The sequence below is a fragment of the Aotus nancymaae genome, unplaced genomic scaffold (assembly GCF_030222135.1).
Source record: "Aotus nancymaae isolate 86718 unplaced genomic scaffold, 86718_ANA_hifiasm-v0.15.2.pri h1tg000011l, whole genome shotgun sequence".
Lineage (NCBI taxonomy): Eukaryota > Metazoa > Chordata > Mammalia > Primates > Aotidae > Aotus > Aotus nancymaae.
Genome location: NW_026988422.1, coordinates 41,710,482 through 41,730,450, shown reverse-complemented (window position 1 = coordinate 41,730,450; position 19,969 = coordinate 41,710,482). Strand labels below are relative to the sequence as shown.

Here is a 19,969-nt window from a genome sequence, read left to right as displayed (position 1 = left end):
CCCTGACAGTTACTTTCATTCCAGCACTAGCTGGTCAGGCCCCTCTGAGACCCATGTGATTTCTAAACAGGATCAAGCAACCCCTTCTGAGCCAGAGATTGACCTGGAGGCTCTCATGGATCTATCCACAGAGGAGCAGAAGACTCAGTTGGAGGTAGGATGGGGGCTAGAAGCTGGCCTTGGGTCAAGGGGAACCCAGGAACCCAGGTTCTGCCTCCTTTGGTGGAGTGGAGAGAACCAATCCAGAGGGGAGGACTCTTGGGAGATTGGTGGGAACTTGTGGGCAAGTGCTGTGACTTGGGGCCACTCTTTGCTCTCTCCTATCTAGGCCATTCTCGGGAACTGCCCCCGCCCCACAGAGGTAAGGGACATTCTGCTGGTCTGGGGTAAGAGGAGGCCCAGTGGGGGAGGCAACTAATGAAGAGGAGTATTTGAAGGGAAGGCTTGGCTGTGGGTCCTTCTCCCTTCTCTGGGGAGACAGGGTCAGTGCAAGATTAGGGAGGGCAGGGTGGGGAGTGGATTGTGACCCCAAGCCTTGGTCTCACTCCTGTTTCTCCCTCAGGCTTTTATCTCTGAGCTGCTCAGTCAACTCAAGAAACTCCGGAGACTCAGTCGACCTCAGAAATAAGCCCTGGAGATCATCTTTAGCAGCCTCAGCATTACCAGGCCTGCCCTGACACTCCAGATCCTGACTAAGAGGGAAACATCTCCTTGGGACACAAACAAGAAATGTGGACAAGGAGGGACATTTGCACACTCCTACTGTCTGTGTGGTCACAGCTAGTTTCTGTCAGCTGGGCTCTCTGGGAGAGGGCCGGCTGTTGTCCAATGCTTTCCTTGGCAGCCAAGTGGATAAAACCTTTAGGAGCCTCAGCTCAATGGAGTGTGGAACATGTCTGTGCTGAGGGACAGGGGAGGGAGAGGATGAAGTGATACACAGGAAGGCCACTCATCCATCCATCCATCCAAAGGGCTCAAGAATTCAAAGACAAAGGTCACAGCTCCACTTCAGAGAAATCACAATCTAGCAAGGCCAAGGGGCCAAGCAGACATTATCTGCCTAAGGTACATAGCTTCCTGGCATAACCAACAAGAGGGAAGCCAGTGACAAAGACTAATATCAAATCCTAGAGAGGAAGTAACAGGAAAAACCTAGTTGGATCTGAGTCTCAGAAAAGGTTCCTCCAACCACAAATGATGCAGGAGGTAGACCTCAGCCTGAGGGTTCTTTCTTGAGTAGGTTCCAGCCAGGGGCATGAAGAGAAACAACAGCAGAGGCAACGCAGAGGCATGTAAAGGATACATGCTGAGAGGCCAAGGGTCTGGTTAGGGTGAGTTACTGGAAGAGAGATACTGAGACTGAATGGCAGGCAGGTTAGCGGGGAGTCCTAGGAGGCGGGGTCCTTTGCCAGTAACGCTGGAAGCATGGCGTGTGTGCATTGTTACTGCATGCATTATGTGAGTAGTAGAGAGGCTGAGAAACCCAACAAGGTGGGGCCTGGTGGCTAAGTGGAGCTGCCCAGAGCTGGAAGCATAGTTCAGTTTAATGAATGTACATCCTTACTTCGTACGAGACTACCAGGATGGGTAGCGCTCCTCCTGCCTGGAGAAGTTCATAGGATGGCTCAACCATTTCCCTCATTCCCCACAACTGTGCTATAGCCTGCTCTGTTCCTGCCACCTCCCACCGGGACCAGGCTCACAGGGTCGTAGAAATGAGATGCTGGATCCAATGAATCAGTATACTTTATTAGATCCACTAAGTGTCAAGGGAGAGCCCTGTGTCCTAGAGTCACGTTACAGGGCTCACCTGTAGATTCAGTCTGATCTCTCCCCATCATGCCTCTCACTTCCAGTCTGGGCTTCTAGTAGGAGGGCCTCTACTTCTTCCCTTGGCCCTCCCAGTCATCCTCTCGAATGGAGAATCTTTCTTCATTCCAGGGAAACCAAGGCTCATGAAGGGGCCTATCCATCATCAGTAGAGCCGGAGAAGCTCTCCCATTGGACACCCTGTGGCTGGGCCCAGAAATCGGTGCTACCTGCTGTGGGACTGCCTTTCCGGGAGAACCAGGGTGTCGTCAGTGCTCTCGGCCTGCACGCAGAGGGCAATAGGCAGATGTCTGGTGCTCTTTAAGCTCAAAAGCATCATGGCCTTCCCTGTGGAACAAAGGGATACAAGTTAGGGATCCAGGCAGCCCTTGAGCCCTCCCACAGGACATTCCACCTGCACCCACCGGAAGCAGCGGGCACAGAAGAGGTCACCATCGCAGCCAGCACAGCGCAGGGAGGCATCCTCATTGCAGATGCAGCACCAGGGGAGCTCCTCTTCCTCAGCCTCAGGCCTGGGGGCCACATCCTGGGCCTTCAGGGACCAGAGAGGAATGGAAGAAGTAAGGTACCCAGTGGGGTGTGGGAGCTGCTGGGGGAGCAGTCAGCCAGACAGGAAACAAGGCTGTGGGCGGCCTGGGGGTCTGCATCTGGGACTTTTCTCACCTCAGGCTCTACCCTGTGGGATTGGGTCCGGGGTCGAGAAGCCGGCTCCACAGGGATGTTAAAGCCACTTGCCTCGTCCAGGGCAGCTTCTTCAGTGAGCTGTGGACGAGATCAAGAAGTACCACTCCCTGCTCCAAGCCCAGGCCCCCCACCTCCCAGTATTTCTGTGCTCTGTGGACTTAGCTTCTCAAACTCATCTTTTTCTTTATTTGTGGCCTGTAGCTGCTGATTCCCTATATCAAGGAACCAGTGGGCAGGTCTGGGTCACAGGGACAAAAGGGGCCCGATGGGAACAGGGCTGCACAGTTACTGCCCACCCAGCCCCAGAGTGGAGGTGGGGCAATGAGGTGGAGAGATGGGATGGGGCAGCGGGTGGATAAGCCAGGCCCACCTGCTGCAGGACTCTCTGGATGGCTGTCTCCTCATCCTCGTCATCATCACTGTCTGGGAGGCGATAGTCCTGGAGGGTGACTTGAAGAGGGAGAGACAGGAACAGGGGAAGGGGGAGTGAGAGTGAGAGATTTCACCTGAGTGGCTGCCCTCCTGCCTCCCAGAAGTGGTTTGGTTCCCAGGGGCACTTATTCGAGAGCTGAGAAGCCTCTTCAGTCACCTTGATGAGACCTGTCTCTGCCTGCCCCAGCCGTACAGGGCTGGGTCATCACTGAAGCAGGCCTCAGGGCTGGGTTAGGGGCAGGAACAGAAGCCTCAGCCCCTGAATGGACTGAAAGTCCCCTGCCCTCATGGCTACCCCTGACTCCTCACCCACTGCTTTGCTCCACCACCTCCCTTGTGGCTCTGGGCTGGGCTCAGCAGATCTCTGGGCACAGGTATCCCCAGCACCTCACTCAGCCCTGCCAGGGAGGCCTTGACCCAGGGACACGAGTGAGCAGCTGCTCCCCAGCCTTCACCTCTCTCGGGGTCCTGTCCCCGCAGCACGGCCAGTCGCTTGGCCAGGGCCAGGATCCGTTCCTGCCTCGTGTTCTCCTCCCGCAACTCAAGTGCTGCCTCAGCCAGCAATCTGCTCTTCTCTTCCTCCAGGGACCAGCTGGCCGGCCCCTTGGAATTAGTGCTCCCTGGGCCACCCTGGTTGAGGTCATTCTGGAGAGAGGCAGCTGGAAGGGGCAGTGCCATCAGGGAGGCAGAGACATTCCAAGATCTCTCCTCAGAAGCCATCGAGCCCATTTCTCAACCCTTTCTAACCGCAGATCATCAGCTTTTTGATCAGCACTAGCACCTAATGGTTTCTATTACAAATAAAATCAGTATTCCTCCATTTTTCCAAATGTAAAAAGCTAGTAATCTTAGCCATGTCTTTTTCAACTACATCCATCCCCATCTACCTGATGTTTTAACATTCTGCCCTTAGGATGGGGTCCTGTGGTTTGAGAATCACTGCCCTAAAGGATCAGCAGGTCTCTGCCTTTCAGGGCAGGATGAAGAGGTACCACAGACAGCGTGCTAGGCACTCTCTGTGCTGACACAGATCAGCACAGACAGGGCAATGGAGGAAGCTAAGAGCTTGTATATCACTGGGCAGGAAGAATTTTGCCACACTAGGTGTGGCTCTGACACGGTCACCTTCAGTTTAGCATTTCAGAGCAAGAGGTTTAAAATCACAGTTTAGGTTTAAGTCTCGTTCTGCAGCTTAATAGCTGTGTGACCTTGGTCAAGTTCCTCAAGATCACCAGGCCTGTTTCCTCATTTATGAAAAAGAATGGTATATACCTTACAAGATTTTGTTTTTTTAAAACAGTGTCTTACTAGGTTGCCCAAGCAGGTCTCAAAATCCTGGGCTCCAACTATCCCCCCTCCTGCCTCTGCCTCCTCAAGTGCTTAGGATTACAGGCGTGAGCCACCACACCTGGCCTCATGAGATTATTGAGGATATTCAATGAGATTGTGCCTCTAAAGCAGAATTTCTCAATCTTAGTAATTCTTCCCTGTGATATGCTGTCCTGTGCCACCACAGATTTAATAGCATCCCTGGCTTCTATCCTCTAGGTGCCAGGAACATTCTCTGAGTTGTGACAACCAAAAAGTCTCTAAATGTTGCTACAAGTAGCCTGGGGGGCAAAATCATCCTTCGTTGAAAAATACTGCTCTGACGCCTTCAGACAGCACTGTCCAATAAAATGTTCCACGATGATATGAACATTCCATATCATGTTCTTTGTCTGCACTGTCCAAGATGGTAGACCTGAAGCCCATGTGGCTGCTGAGCATTGAGATGTGCCTGGTGCTGCTAAATAGCTTCTACCTCCTTATCAACATCATGACTGCAGAGAATATTCACTGAGTGCTCACTATGAGTCAGGTATGGTCCCAAGCACTTACTGGCTTATCTCATTTACTCCTCATGACCTCCCTGTGAGGCAGGTTTTTCCATACATACCTTCATTTTACACATGAGGAAAGTGAGACTGAGGTCAAGTAACTTGTCCAGTGTCACACAGCTAATACATGGTAGAACTGGGAATCACTGATTCTAAAGCTCGTGCACTTAACACTAGGCTTGCACTGGCTCCCTTTAGAGTAAGCACTCGATGAATGGTCTTATAATGTTGATCACTCTCTGATTTATATTCCTCTCCCAGAGGGTGAATAGCAGAACCTCTCTCATCTGGGGAAAGAGGTGGGGTAGGTTCCTGGGGAGCCAAGTGGAGGGGTTACCTGGGCCTCCTCCTTTCCAGCTTTCATCGATAGCCACCTCAGCTGCCAGCTGCGTTAGCAGATCCTGTGTCTGCTGGGCTTGAGTCCTGGTGTCTGGTGTGTGATGTGCCTGCCCAGATGAGGGAACCTCAGTGGAGAGCAGGGGTAGCCCAGAAGCAGTCTAGGTCAGGGATGGATGCTAAGGAGTTCTCAAAGCCCAGAGAAAGGAGACAGATCCAGGGCCCACAAAATCAATAGGTCTGGCAGTCCCCAGTAGGACCGAGGGGCCACTCTTTCCTGCCCTACCCAATCCTGTTGTTTGTCCCTGGTTCCCTGGTCTGGTAACAGACCTGAGGATCAGGAGTTAGGGGTGGGAGGCTTTGTCAACTCCTTCAAAGTACATAAAGCACAAAGGTTGCTGCAAAAGTAATTGAGGTTTTTGCAACGAAAAGAAATAACAAAAAAAGCAATTACTTTTGTACCAACCCCAATACCTGTATCTGGGCTTCTGCTGGGTCCTCACCCTAGTCCCCCCACTTCTCTCCGAAGCCGTAACACTCACCAGCTGGGGGGTTTGAGAAGGTGGAACTCTGCCCTGCAACGCCGCAAGCCGGGCTTCCATTTCCTGGGTGGAAGGGATGGAACCCTGACGTTCATCCTTTAGCGCAGCCAGTCGTGCTTCTATCTCTGCCTGTGAGGGGACTAACTCTGCAAGTGGCATGGGAGGAGCCTTGTAAGGGCCAGAGGCATCTCAGTTCCAGGAGCCCTGGACTGTGTCCTCTAGGCATCCCCACCTGCCCCCACTCACTGGGCTTGTTCTCCTGGCGGAGTCGTGCTAGGCGCTCAGCAATGATCTGGTCTTGTTGTGTCAGTCCTCGGCTCTGGGAAGTGCTGGACTTCTGCTTGGCTTCCAAGGCTGCCACACGCCTGGCAGGATATGAGATAGAGGCTCTTCAAGAAGGCAGAGGGAAGGAGTGAAGATACCCACTCCTTGTTTCCCACTCAAATCATTTCTGGACACCTAGGGAGGGCTCCATGGGCAATCTTCTGTGGCCCTCACTCATGTCACCCTGCAGCCCAACTTGGCTGACCAGCCAGAGGGTCCAGCTGAGAGCAAGCTCTACCAAATTCCTGTCCTGGGGAGAGGGCTGATGAGCTGCTTTACCAGCCCAAGAGGGCAGTCAGGAACCAGAGAGGAGAGCCTTCTCCTGATTCTGTGCTCATTTCATCTAAAGATGTCGGGGAAGGTCTTTCCCTATGGCTCCCTTAACCTTTCCCCAATGCTCTTTGTCTTTTTCTCTTTACCACTTACTTCTTATAGTTCTGAGGTGGTGACCACTTGGAGGCATTGGCAGGAGAAGATCCTCTACAGAGAAGAAATCTAGTGTTAGAAGCCCTGCCATCCCACCAGGCAGTGCCCCCAACTCCAAACACTTCCTGGGCTGACTCACACCACAAAGTACAAAGCTGTAAAGGCTGGCCAGATGCCCACTACCACACTTAGTTGAACGTTCACCCATGCCTGCCTCTCACCTGGTCAGGACCTCATGGCACTGCTTGCAGACTTTCTGTTGGGTGTTCCCAGTCCAAGGCACTGCTGCACTGAAGCTTAGGCAGCCTGAACAGAAGGCCCTGCCACAATTCTTACAGCCGTACTACAAGAAACATAAAGCAGGAAGATCCACCTCTCACCCACCCCTGCAGGCTGCTCCCAGGGAATCTCCAAGCACACACAGAGAGAAGGCACTGCAGTTATGACCAGCTGTTGGGAGGAGGAAGAGGAGTAGGGCCCCTAAGGCCTAGGGAGAGACAGGAGTGGAGGGTAAAGCAATTCCTCGGTTTCCAGTACCTTATTCAAGCCAAATAAAGCTTTATGCAAAATTCCCATGCTTTCTACCCTGTCTTCAATTCCCTGACACAGGGGTGTAGAAGACGGATAGATAAAGCCCAGTATTTCAGGCCGTTGACTCTTCCACAAAAGAGAATCAGAGACAGGTCAGAGCCCATGTCTCCCCTGCTCTTGCAGAGATGGAGGGAGGCTTGGCTCAGGACGGGGTAACAATAGCCTCCATTTATTAAGCACTTACTGTGTGCCAGGCACTAAACCCAGTACTTAGCATTCATCATGTGATTTATTCCTCACAATTTACACACATTATTTTACTAAATCTTGATGCCTACCGTGATTATCCTTATTTAGAGGGGGCCAGATAGGTTACATAACTTATCCAAACCAAGATAACCCCGTCAACAAGACAGCAGAGCTCAGGTTTGAACCCTGACTCCAAAATCCAGGTTGGTAAACACTACACGGTCCTGCCTTCCTGACATTAATTTACTCCATCTGGTTCCGTCATCTCCTGGTCAGAATCCCTGGCCACAACCGAGGCAGAGGGAACCTGCGGTTTACTGGAGGAATCTGGCAGGTCTGTGATAAGGACAGGACAGCTAGCCTTCGCCATGGTGTCCCGGAGGCAGGAGGAAGTGTGGTAACCAAACTCAAGCGACCTGGAGAAGGGCAGGCTGCGAGATGGGGAAAGTTTCAGAGCAGAGAGAGTAACGGGCTTGGTGTGATGGACACCGAGTAGCGGAGGAGCAAGGTGTCTAGAAGAAAACTGCCAGATGCTACACTGAGCCGACAGAAAAGAGTAGCTTTGCAAAAACGACGGAGCACGCTTTACAGTTTATAGGGAACTCTCACCTCCAGCACTTCAGTGGACCCTCACATAAACCCCGAAAGCGAGGGAATGTTAGCCCATTTTGCAGAAATGGAAACAGAGGATCAATGACTTCATCAAAACCACACAGCTGGAAAGAGGCAGTAAGACCAAGTCTTTGGACGGCAAGTCCCGCGTTTTTCCCTCCACTCCTCCCTGGCCCTGCAGCCCTCGGGGATAGAAGACTCGCCTCCTTCTTGAAGAGGGTGAACTTGACAGCGCAGCCGTAGCACCTACTCTCCATGGTGGCTCCTAGCGCCGCAGGGTCTGAAAAGTTGAGGTCACGCTGGCCAAGTCCTGGGACCCTTGGACCCTCACCCCAGCTCCGCCCTTCCCTTCCGTTCCCTCCCCTGCCCCTCGCCACACGCCCACTAGCACTGTCCGGCTGCAGCCTGGAGCAGGGAATCCGGACGCTCATCCGCAGCCAGCGTACCGCAGCAGCGGGAGCGGGGGCTGCTGGGAGTCGTAGTTCATTCACGACTGCCGGCCTTCCTCAGAGTCAGTCAATCCTGACCCAGAACACAATTCCCAGAGCGCTAGGCGCCACTCGGAGCCGACAGTCCCCACGCGCGCTTAGACTCCTGGGAGTTGTAGTACGATTGCGTCAGGCGGGAACCATGGCAGTGACCAAGGAGCTGTTACAAATGGACCTGTACGCGCTGCTAGGCATTGAGGAGAAGGCGGCGGACAAAGAGGTGAGAACAGTGGCGATGAAGGCTGATCCTGAGAGGCCCGGTGGCTCTTCCTGTCCTGGCGCCTCGCCCGCGGCTGACATCCGCTCTCCAGGTTCGGTCGGGTCCTGGGCAGGGAGCGAGGGTCGGCCCTATAGCCTCCGCAGGCGGGCTCCTAGACATTTCCTGGACAGTACGACGGCCTCAAGAGGAAGCAGGGCCCAGGGAGCTCCTCGCGCCGCGCGGCTATGCTCTCCCTGTGTCGGGGGTTGAGGCTGCAAGGGAACGCTAGCGTCCTCTGCGCCTGCGCAGTCTCGGCGTCCGGTTTTGCTTGTCTTGACTGTGATAATAGGCGCCTCGTTTCAGTCTCTCCTGCAGGCTGATTTAATTTCTCCACTTACATCCTAGGGCGAAAGAAAGGTCAGATCTCAAGGCCTCTCAACTCCCTTTACATGCCCCCTTGCCAGTGTGACTGATGGCCCTGCTGTCTTTTCTTTTCCACTCTAGCCCATTGACTCTTCCAGTAGCTGATGCCCTTCTCAGTATGTGCTAGTTAGTGGGCTAAAAGCAGGAGGATCCGAAGTTTAAGGCAGATGGCCCAGAGGTCCATACTACCTTAGGTGTTGTTAAATATGCCAGGGAGTGAAACACTGATCAAGATGGACTTAAGATTTCTGTTACCTCCCTCTGGATCATGGTGGTAGTTTTAACAATATAGGAAGGAGAGGTGTTCATCAAATGAAAATTAGTGCCCAGTTGAGCCGAGATCGCACCACTGCACTCCATCCTGGGCGACAGAGCAAGACTCCGTCACATACACACACACACACACACACACACACACACACACACACACAAAAAAAAAAAAGAAAGAAAAGAAAAAGAAAGAAAATTAGTGGGCCGGGAGCGGTGGCTCACTCCTGTAATCCCAGCACTTTGTGAGGCCGAGGCGGGCGGATCACCTGAGGTCAGGAGTTCGAGACCATCCTGACCAACATGGAGAAACCCCGTCTCTACTAAAAATACAAAATTAGCCGGGCATGGTGGCGCATGCCTGTAATCCCAGCTACTCTAGTGACTGAGGTAGGAGAATTGCTTGAACCCAGGAGGCAGAGGTTGCAGTAAGCCAAGATCACGCCATTGCATTCCAGCCTGGGCAACAAGAGCAAAACTCTGTCTCGAAAAAAAAAAAAGAAAGAAAGAAAAAGAAAATTAGCGCCCACTAGGTCGGGTGCAGTGGCTCACACCTGTAATCCCGGCACTTTGGGAGGCCGAGGTGAGCAGATCGCAGGGTCTGGAGTTTGAGAGAAGCCTGGCCCATATGGTGAAACCCCGTCTCTACTAAAAAATACAAAAATTAGCCGGGCGTGGCGGCAGGCGCTTGTAGTCCTTACTTGGGAAGCTGAGGCAGGAGAATTGCTTGAACCCGGGATGTGGAGGTTACAGTGAGCCAAGATGGCACCACTGCTCTCCAGCCTGGGCAACAGAGCAAAACTCTGTCTCAAAAGAAAAAGAAAAGAAAATTAGGGCCCCCTAATGTCCCTGTACTTCTGGGCTGCCCTGCTCAAGGGGTGAGTGAGATTTTGACAAGAGGAAGCTCTGGGGCAGAAAATCAGGGAGACCCAGAGGGCCCTTGAGAGATGCTGTCAACCCGCACAAATCTGTCCCCTTCAGCCACAGCTGAAATCAGAAGTGGCCATGGGGATGTCTATGAAACATCAAGAGCATCTGCTTCACCTCTCTCATGTTTTAATATTTTAGGATTCGTAATTCCTAACACCTGTATATGTTTACTGTGCCCTGGACAGTATTTTTTTTTCCTGGACCATATTCTAAGTGCTCTATGTTTGAAAATTATTATTATGGTTTTTTTTATTATTATTTTTTGAGATGGAGTCTCACTCTGTCGCCCAGGCTCAAGTGCAGTGGCGTGATCTCAGCTAATTGCAACTTCTGTCTCCCAGGTTCAAACGATTCTCCTGCCTCAGCCTCATGAGTAGCCGGGACTATAGGCATGCACCACCACACCTGGCTAATTTTTGTATTTTTAGTAGAGACAGGGTTTCACCATGGCGGTCAGGCTGGTATCGAACTCCTGACCTCAGGCGATCCACCCACTTCGGCCTCCCAAAGTACTGGGATTACAGGCACGAGTATTAATAAAGTACTAATTAAATAATTTGCCCAGCCTGCAAATTTTTAATTAGTACTTTATTAATAGTGAGAAATTATTTGAGACATTTCATACAAGATCTGAGTTTCACACAAGATTTGAAACATTTCACACAAGATCTAAATCTAGAGGTTTTTTTGTTTTTTTGTGTGTTTGTTTGTTTTGAGACAAAGTCTCACTCTGTAGCCTAGGCTGGAGTGAAGTGGCGCCATCTCGGCTCACTGCAACCTCCACCTCCCCAGTCCTGGTTCAAGCAATTCTTCTGCCTCAGCCTCCCGAGTAGCTGGGATTTCAGGCACACGCCACCATGCTCACACCACCATGCCCACCTAATTTTTCTGTTTTTAGTAGAGATGGGGTTTTACCATGTTGGCCAGGATGATCTTGAACTCCTGACCCTGTGATCCACCCGCCTTGGCCTCTCAAAGTGCTGGGATTACAGGCATGAGCCACCTTACCCAGCCTTTTTTGTTTCTGTTTTTGTTTTTTTGATATGAAGTCTTGCTCTGTCGCACGGGCTGGAGTGCAGTGGCGCAATCTCACTGCAGTGTCCACCTCTCGGGTTCCGGAGATTCTCCTGCCTCAGCCTCGGAGTAGTTGGGATTCCAGGCATGCACCACCATGCCCACCTAATTTTTCTATTTTTATTAGTGACAGGGTTTCACCATGTCCTGGGGTTGGCCAGGATGGTTCTCGAGCTCCTGACCTCAAGTGATCCGCCGGCCTAGGCCTCCCAAAGTATTGGGATTACAGGCATTAGCCACCTCACCTGGCGGAAATTTGGAGTTTCTAACCCTGAGGTTGAGAACTGACAAAGTCAACTGGAAGCCATTCTCTATTAATTAGAGAAATGAAATAATCAGATCTTATTATTTTTTATTTTTATGTTTATTTTTTGAGACAAGAGCTCACTCTCACTCAGGCTGGAATGCAGTGGCACAATCACAGCTCACTGTAGCCATGACCTCCTGGGCTCCAGTGATCCCACTTCAGCCTCCCACCTGGGACTGCAGGTGTGCATCATGATGCCTAGCTAATTTTTTTTTTTTTTCAGAGATGGAGTTCAGCTCTATTGCCCAGGCTCGTCTTGAACTCCTGGGCTCGAGCAATCCTCCTGCCTTGGTATCCCAGAGTGCTGGGATTGCAGGCACTAGCCACTGTGCCCTGCCCTTAACTGGATTTTAAAGAAAGTATTTGGCTGAGTGTGATGGCTCACACCTGCAATCCCAGCACTTAGGGAGGCTGAGTGTTCGGTTGAGGCCAGGATGCCAGGAGTTTGAGACCAGCCTGAGAAACATAGTGAGACCCTGTTTCTCTCTATATAAAAAAAAGCTGGGTGAGGTGTTATGTGCCTGTAGTCCCATCTACACGGGAAGCTGAGGTGGGAGGATCACTTGAGCCTGGGAAGTTGCAGTGAGCTATGATTGTGCCACTGCACTCCAGCCTGGATGACAGAGTGAGACCCTGCCTCTCTTAAAAAAGAAAATAAAAGATAAGATTCACACTAGTCTGCATAATGAAAATGGGTGGGGGTGGGAGGAATGGAAGAGCTGCCACTAAGGGGTCAGGTGGGGCTGCGGTCTAGGCAAGAGACCAGGGTCTGAGCTGAGCAGTGGTGGCTGGGATCTAGTTCTAACTGAGATGAGATAAGGGATATGTGTGAAGCCTCTCTATACAGGGTAACAGGTGCTGCTCCTGCCTTTTAGCAGGGGAGGAAAGATCCATAACCTATAATACAAGGGAGTCATGGTAAATTCCTTAAGAGGCATACAAAGTGCTGTGGATGTTCAGCATAGGCTGAGATTGTTTTTAGTTTGAGAGAAGGAATAAAGGAAATAGAGAAGGTGTTTGGGGCCTTGAAGAATGGGCAGAGTTTGGACATGTTGAGGTGGAGGCAGGGCATTCCAGGAAAGCAAACGTATGTATTAATACATATAATCTACTTTGGAGCATAATCAGGTGGCATCCTCAAAGAGGCCTTACCTGTTTTTCTTTTTCATAGCAGGTGGTTCTCCTCATTTCTAGGACTTATTCCCCTTTGCACTTTGGATACACTGGCTAGCTTCATGGCAATAGACACTATTTGGTAGAAAGCAAGGGAGACCTAGGCCCTGGTGTCCCCTCACCATGCTTTAATACCTGTCATGGGCAACCTAGAGGACCAAAAACTATTTAAAATGTATACAAGGAAGAACTCCTAAACAGTGATTGTCTGGCCAAATAGCCTAGGAATTCTCAATTTGGCCTCTACAGAAAGGCTTCAGGAAGTGAGTGAAGGAACCTCTGAAAATCAGGTGTAATATTTTCTGTGTATTTATTCTGGAGGAGAGGAGGGCATTTATTTTTTTCTTTTTGAGACAGGGCCTCTCTCTGTTACCCATGCTGGAGTGCAGTGGTATGATTACTGCTCACTGCAAACTCTGCCTCCTGGGCTCAAGCAATCCTCCCACCTCAGCCTCGAAAGTATCTGGGACCACAGGTGTGTACCACCATGCCCTGCTAATTTTTGTATTTCTGTAGAGATGGGGTTCACCATGTTAGCCAGGCTGGTCTTGAACTCCTGGGTTCAAGCAATCCTCCCACTTTGGCCTCCAAAAAGTGTTGGGATTATAGGCATGAGCTGCCACACCCGCCCAGAGGAGGAAATTTTAATCCAAAAAAAGTTAAGCCCTGATCAAGCCCAAGCTCCCTGCATTACTGATGGTGAAACTGAAGCTCAGAGAAGGTAGTTAGTGACAGAATTGGGACTAGAACTCTGATGCCCTGATGCTCAGCTCAGGGCTGTGCTCCTTCTGCTAAGTCTCCCTGGCCCTATCCAGCACAGTTCAGTGGTAGTGATGGTAGTCCACCACCAAATTTAACTTGTGTTCATACTGCTTCTCTGAATCCCAAATCCATATATCTATCTGCTTATTTGATCCCTCCATTTGGATGTTTCACAGTGGTCTAAATCTTACTACATCCAAAAATTACCTAGGTGCAGTGGTCATGTCTGTAATCCCAGCACTTTGGGAGGCTGAGGCAGGTGGATCACCTGAGGTCAGGAGTTCGAGACCAGCCTGGTCAACAGGGTAAAATCCCATCTCTACTAAAAATACAAAAATTAGCCAGACATGATGGCGGGCGCCTATGGTCGCAGCTACTGGGAGGCTGAGGCAGGAGAATCATTTGAACCTGGCAGGCGGGGGTTGCAGTGAACCAAGATCAAGCCACTGCACTCCAGCCTGGGTGACAGTGAGACTCCATCTCAAAAAAAAAAAAAAATTGAACTCTTGCAATTCTTTTTCCAAACCTGCTGTTTCCTTGGATTTCCCCATCTCGGTAAATGGCATCACCATCCATCCATTCAAGCTAGGAACCTGGAGTCATTCTCAGTACCTCCCTATCCTCTCACCCCTGCCATCTAGACCATCACCAGGTCCTGATGAGTCAGCCTCCCAAATAATCCTCAAACCTGTTCACCCTCTCCATCTCCACTACCACTACTCCAGCCCAGGCCCCCAGCCACTCAGCTGAATATTTTGAGTAGCCTGCCAACTTGTGTCTCTGCTTTCAGCCTATTCTATTCGGATCTATTGTGCCTCTCCAGTTCTCCTCACAGAAAATGGAATGATCTTGCTAATCCCCCAAAACCTTATTTAGCACTTTTAATAAAATACTCAGTAGGCCGGGCGTGGTGACGCGTGCCTGTAGTCCTAGCTACTCGGGAGGCTGAGGCTGGAGGATTGCTTGAATCCAGGAGTTCTGGGCTGTAGTGCGCTATGCTGATTGGGTGTCCGCACTAAGTTCGGCATCAATATGGTGACCTCCTGGGAGCGGGGGACCAACAGGTTGCCTAAGGAGGGGTCAACCTGACCAGGTTGGAAACAAGAGTATGTCAAAACTCCTGTGCTGATCAGTGGTGGGATCACATCTGTGAATAGCCACTGCACTCCAGCCTGGGCAACATATCGAGACCCCATCTCTAAAAAAAAAAAAAATACTCCGTAGAATTTCTTACCCCATTTGTACATTTTTCTCTGCCAGGAATGCTCTTCCTCCCCTTCTGTTAATCTGAATTGCTCTTGTCCTTCAGAACTCAGTTAGAGTGGCATTCTCAGAGAAGCTTTGCCTATATTCTCTTTCATAGCAGCTGGTTTTTCTTTTTTCTAGTGCTTGTTTCAGTTTGCTGAACTGAATTTATTTATCTGTGTGATTACTTGTCTCATGCCTTCTCCCCTCTGTACTTCTACTCCTAAGGACTAAACCTGATCCATGCTCTTCTGTAGCAGCCTTTCCTGGTGACTGGCACATAGTAGGTTCTCAATAAGTATTTGTTGAATGAATGAAGTGGTAGCTAAAGGGACCACTGCAACAACTTTACTTGAGAATCAGGAGACCAAGGGCAGTCACTGCCTCTCTCAGGGCCTGACTTTCCCCAAATGTAAAATGAAGGAGTAGGGCAAAGTAAAGTTTGAGGGGGCAAATGGCCCATGACTTTTTTTTTAACGGCTTATGCACTAAGAATGGTTTTTACATGTTTAAATGATGTAGAAAACAAACATAGCTCAATAACCAAAAAACAAACAACTCAGTTAAAAATGAGCAAACCAGGAGTTTGAAGTTACAGTGAGCTCTGATCACACCACCATGCTCCAGCCTGGGTGACAGAGTGAAACTCAGTCAGTAAAAAAATTAAAAAAAAAAAAAAAGAAAGAGCAAAGACCCACAATAGACATTTCTCCAAAGAAGATATACAAATGGTCAATAAGCACATGGAAACATGTGCAACTTCACCAGTCATTAGGTAAATGCAGATCTAAACTATGCTGAGGCCGGGCGCAGTGGCTCATGCCTGTAATCCCAGCACTTTGGGAGTCTGAGGCAGGTGGATCACCTGAGGTCAGGAGTTCCAGACTAGCTTGGCCAACATGGTGAAACCTCATCTCTACTAAAAATACACAAATTAGCTGGGCATGGTGGCAGATGCCTATAGTCCCAGCTACTCGAGGAGGCAGGAGAATCACTTTTTTTTTTGAAACGGAGTGTCGCTCTTGTTACCCAGGCTGGAGTGCATTGGCGCAATCTCGGCTCACCGCAACCTCCGCCTCCTAGGTTCAGGCAATTCTCCTGCCTCAGCCTCCTGAGTAGCTGGGATTATAGGCAGGCGCCACCATGCCCAGCTAATTTTTTGTATTTTTAGTAGAGACGGGGTTTCACCATGTTGACCAGGATGGTCTCGATCTCTTGACCTCGTGATCCACCCGCCTTGGCCTCCCAAAGTGCTGGGATTACAGGCGTGAGCCACCGCACCTGGCCCAGGAGAATCACTTTAACCCAGGAGTTAGAGGTTACAGCGAGCTGAGATCGAGGCACTGCACTCTAGCCTGGGTGACAGAGCCAGACTCCGTCTCAAAAAAAAAAAAAATGTTGAGATACCACTTCACACCCATTAGGATAGCTATAATGAAGACCAAAGTAATAATAATAATAATATTAATAATAAAGGTTGGTGTGATGGCTCACAGGGAGGCTAAGGTAGGAGGATTGCTTGAGCCCAGGAGTTCCAGGCTACAGTGCGCTAAGATCGTGCCACTTCACTCCAGCCTGGGTGACAGAGCGAGACTTTGTCTCTAAAAAAGCAAAAAGACAGAGAGAGAGAGAAATAAATGTTGGTGAGGATGTAGAAAAATTGCAGCCCTGTGTATTGCTGGTAGTCCAGCTACTATTAAGATGGTATGGTGATTCCTCAAAAAATTAAACATAGAATTACCATATGACCCAACAATTATCATATGATTCATATAGTACTTAAATACAGAAGTAATGTGATCTAGGCCAGGCACAGTGGCTCTCGTGTGTAATCCCAGCTCTTTGGGAGGAGGAGGCAGGCCAATTACAAGGTCAGGAGTTCAAGACCAGCCTGGCCAACATGGTGAAACCCTGTCTCTACTAAAGATACAAAAAATTAGCCAGTCGTGGTTGCGGGCACCTGTGATTCCAGCTACTCAGGAGGCTGAGGCAGGAGAATCGCCTGAACCCAGGAGGCAGAGGTTGCAGTGAGTCGAGATGGTACCACTGCACACTCCAGCCTGGGTGAGAGAGCGAGACTCTGTCTCAAAAAAAAAAAAAGTGCTGGGCGCGGTCGCTCACGACTGTAATCCCAGCACTTTGGGAGGCCGAGGTGGGTGGATCATGAGGTCAAGAGATCGAGAGCATCCTGGTCAACATGGTGAAACCCCATCTCTACTAAAAATACAAAAAATTAGCTGGGCTTGGTGGCGCGTGCCTGTAATCCCAGCTACTCAGGAGGCTGAGGCAGGAGAATTGCCTGAACCTAGGAGGCAGAGGTTGCTGTGAGCCGAGATCGTGCCATTGCACTCCAGCCTGGGTAACAAGAGCGAAACTCCGTCTCAAAAAAAAAAAAGTAATATGATCCAGCAACAGAAACAAACACAAAAACAATGAAGGACAACATATGGCAAAGACTATGTAGCCCCCTAAAATTTTTACTCTCTGGCCCTTTACAGAAAAATCTGCTCTTCCCTGTTCAAGTTAGGGACAAGTTCAACTCTACCTTTCTGTACACGGAACTAGCCTTTCCGCAAATGTTCTTCCCTCATATCACAACAAACCTAGCAGGCCAGAAGTGGGCTAAACACCACCTTTCATGGGGATTTAACAACCAGCCATTCTCCCTGTTCCCCATCCAGCTCTAGAGGAGACAGGCAGAGCATGGTATGATTGGTGTGTGGGAAAGCCTTAGGTTGAGGAGCTGGTGGAAGTGCTCCTGGGGAGAGGATCAGTCTCCTGCTAGAGCCTGACGAGCCCCAAATTCTTACACACACACTCACAAGGCAGGGCACCACGACTGCCAGAATGAAGGGTAGGTTGTGAGTTAATGCTATTTGCAAACCTTCCAGAGAGATTCTGAAGTAATCTCAGGAATTACCTGGGTGACTGCAGTGGCCTTTTTTTTGGATTCTTTTTCTATTTCTGTTCTTGATCCTCTTGATCTCTTTACACAGCAGCCAGAGTGAGCCTTTAGAATGTAAATCAGATTTTGGTACCTCTGGTCACAACTCCTAGTGGCTTCCCATCAGTCTGAAAATGAAATCTGAAGTCCTTCCCCTGGCCCCGTGAGGCCCTGATTGCCTGTCCTGCACATTCCCTGCCACCACCCTCCCCTTTGCTCACTGTGCTCCAGCCACATCAGTCCTCCTGATATTTCCTACAACATTGTGATAACGTATTTAACACAAAATTTACCACTTGCCCTTTTCATCCTTTTTGATGATAGGATTCAGTGGCATTAAGTACATTTCATGGCTGTGCAGCCATCACCACCCTCCATCTCTAGAACTTTTCAATCATTTCAAACTGAAACTCTGTGCTCAATAAACAGTGACTCCCCATTCCCTCCGCCCCCGACAGCTCCTGTTAACCACTCTTCTACTTTCTTTTTCTATATGAATTTGGCTTCCTATGAACCTCATATAACTGGAATCATGCAATATTTGTCCTTTTGCGTCTGGCTTATTTCACTTAATTAACTTCATGCTTTCAAGGTTCAGCCATGTTGCAGTATGTGTCAGAATTTTCTTCCTTTTTAAGGTTGAATAATATTCCATTTTATGTATGTACCACATTTTGTTTATCCATTCATCTGTTGATGAATATTTTGGTTGTTTCTGGCTTTTGACTCTTGTGAAAAATGCTAGTATGAATGTGGGTTAGAAATCTATTTGAGCCAGGCGTGGTGGTTCATGCCTGTAATCTCAGCACTTTGGGAGGCCAAGACAGGTGGATCGCCTGAGGTCAGGAGTTCGAGACCAGCCTGGCCAACATGGTAAAACCCTGACTCTACTAAAAATACAAAAACTAGCCAGGCGTGGGGGTGTATGCCTGTAATCCCAGCTACTTGGGGTCGGGGGGAGGCGGGGGCTAAGGCAAGAGAATTGCTTGAACCCAGGAGGTGGAGGCTGCAGTGGGCCGAGATTGCACTACTGCCCTCCAGCCTGGGCAATAGAGCGACTCTCTGTTTCCAAAAATAAAAATAAAAAAAAGAAATCTGTTTGAGTCCCTACTTTCTGAATTTTTTGTTGTTGAAACAGGGTCTTGCTCTGCTGCCCAGGTTGGAGTGAAATTGTGCAATCACAGCTCGCTGCAGCCTCGACTTCCTGGGCCCAAGAAATCCTCCTACTTCAGTCTCCTGAGTAGCTAAGACTACAGGCATGTGCCACCATGCCCAGCTAATTTTTAAATTTTTTGTAGAGATGGGGTCTTGCTATGTTGCCCAGACTGGTCTCAAACTCCTGGCCTGAAGTTATCCTTCCACGTTGGTGTCCCAAAGTGCTGGGATTAGAGACATGAACTGCCACACCTGGCAGCGTCCCTACTCTAATTTCTTGTTCTGGTGCAGTGGTTAACGCCTGTAATCCAGCGCTTTGGGAGGCTGAGACAGGAGGCTTGCTTGAGCCTAGGAGTTTGAGGTCAGCCTGAGCAACATGGCAAAACCCTGTCTCTACAAAAAAAAAGAAAGAAAGAAAGAAGGAAAAGAAATTAGCTCATTGTGGGGCTTGCCACATGCCTGTCGTCCCAGCTACTCAGGAGGCTGAAGTGGGAGGGTCACTTGAGTCTGGGAGGTCAAGGCTGTAGTAAACAGAACCACTCCACTCCAGCCTTGGTGACAGAGTGAGACTGGGTCACAAAAACAACAGTTCTTTTGAGTTTATACCCAGAAGGAAAACTGCTGGATAATATGATAATTATATGTTTAATGTTTTGAGGAACTGACATGCTGTCTTCCACAGTGACTGTGCCATTTAACCCTCCCACCAGCAATGCACAGGAGTTGCAGGTTCTCCACATCCTTTTTTTTTTGAGACGAATTTCACTCTTGTTGCCCAGGTGGGAATGCAATAGCACAATCTTGGCTCACCACAATCTCTGCCTCCCGGGTTCAAGCGATTCTCCTGCCTCAGCCTCCCGAGTAGCTGGGATTCCAGGCACGCGCCACCACACCTGGCTAATTTTTGTATTTTTGGTAGAGACGGGGTTTCTCCATGTTGGTCAGGCTGGTCTCGAACTCCCAACCTCAGGTGATCCTCCTGCCTTGGCCTCCCAAAGTGCTGGGATTACTGGTGTGAGCCACTGCACCTGGCCCCACATCCTTTCAACACATGTTATTTTCTGTTTTCTTTGGATAATAACAATCCTTATAAGTGTGAAGTGGGCCTTCTGTGATTTTTTTCAAACTCACACATTTCTGATTTTTGGGCCTTTAC

The 19,969-nt window shown here is 49.7% G+C and overlaps 3 protein-coding genes across 4 annotated transcripts in view; 2 read left to right on the top strand and 1 right to left on the bottom strand.

Annotated features, from left to right (window-relative positions):
* Positions 1-4,641, top strand: part of PPP1R14D (protein phosphatase 1 regulatory inhibitor subunit 14D) — a 28,547-nt gene extending 23,906 nt beyond the window's left edge. The window contains exons 7-9 of one of the 2 annotated variants that reach the window (XM_064374859.1): positions 71-154; positions 329-361; positions 563-4,641. In XM_064374859.1, coding sequence (XP_064230929.1) covers positions 71-154; positions 329-361; positions 563-628 — 183 coding nt within the window. In that variant the 3' untranslated portion in view covers positions 629-4,641. Of the gene's footprint in view, positions 1-70; positions 155-328; positions 362-562 lie in introns of those variants that run through there. The other variant, XR_010342045.1, reaches the window with a different exon arrangement.
* On the bottom strand, positions 1,729-8,461 carry ZFYVE19 (zinc finger FYVE-type containing 19). The gene is given in 12 exon segments (XM_012462476.3): positions 1,729-2,157; positions 2,235-2,362; positions 2,494-2,592; positions 2,885-2,964; positions 3,402-3,605; positions 5,164-5,272; positions 5,705-5,850; positions 5,951-6,069; positions 6,455-6,508; positions 6,676-6,797; positions 8,050-8,202; positions 8,205-8,461. Coding segments are annotated over 12 exon segments (1,422 nt in total). The 5' UTR covers positions 8,334-8,461; the 3' UTR covers positions 1,729-2,078.
* DNAJC17 (DnaJ heat shock protein family (Hsp40) member C17) overlaps positions 8,436-19,969 on the top strand; it is a 46,219-nt gene continuing 34,685 nt past the window's right edge. Inside the window, exon 1 of the mRNA XM_012462479.2 lies at positions 8,436-8,554. Coding sequence (XP_012317902.1) covers positions 8,477-8,554 — 78 coding nt within the window. The 5' untranslated portion in view covers positions 8,436-8,476. The remainder of the gene's footprint in view (positions 8,555-19,969) is intronic.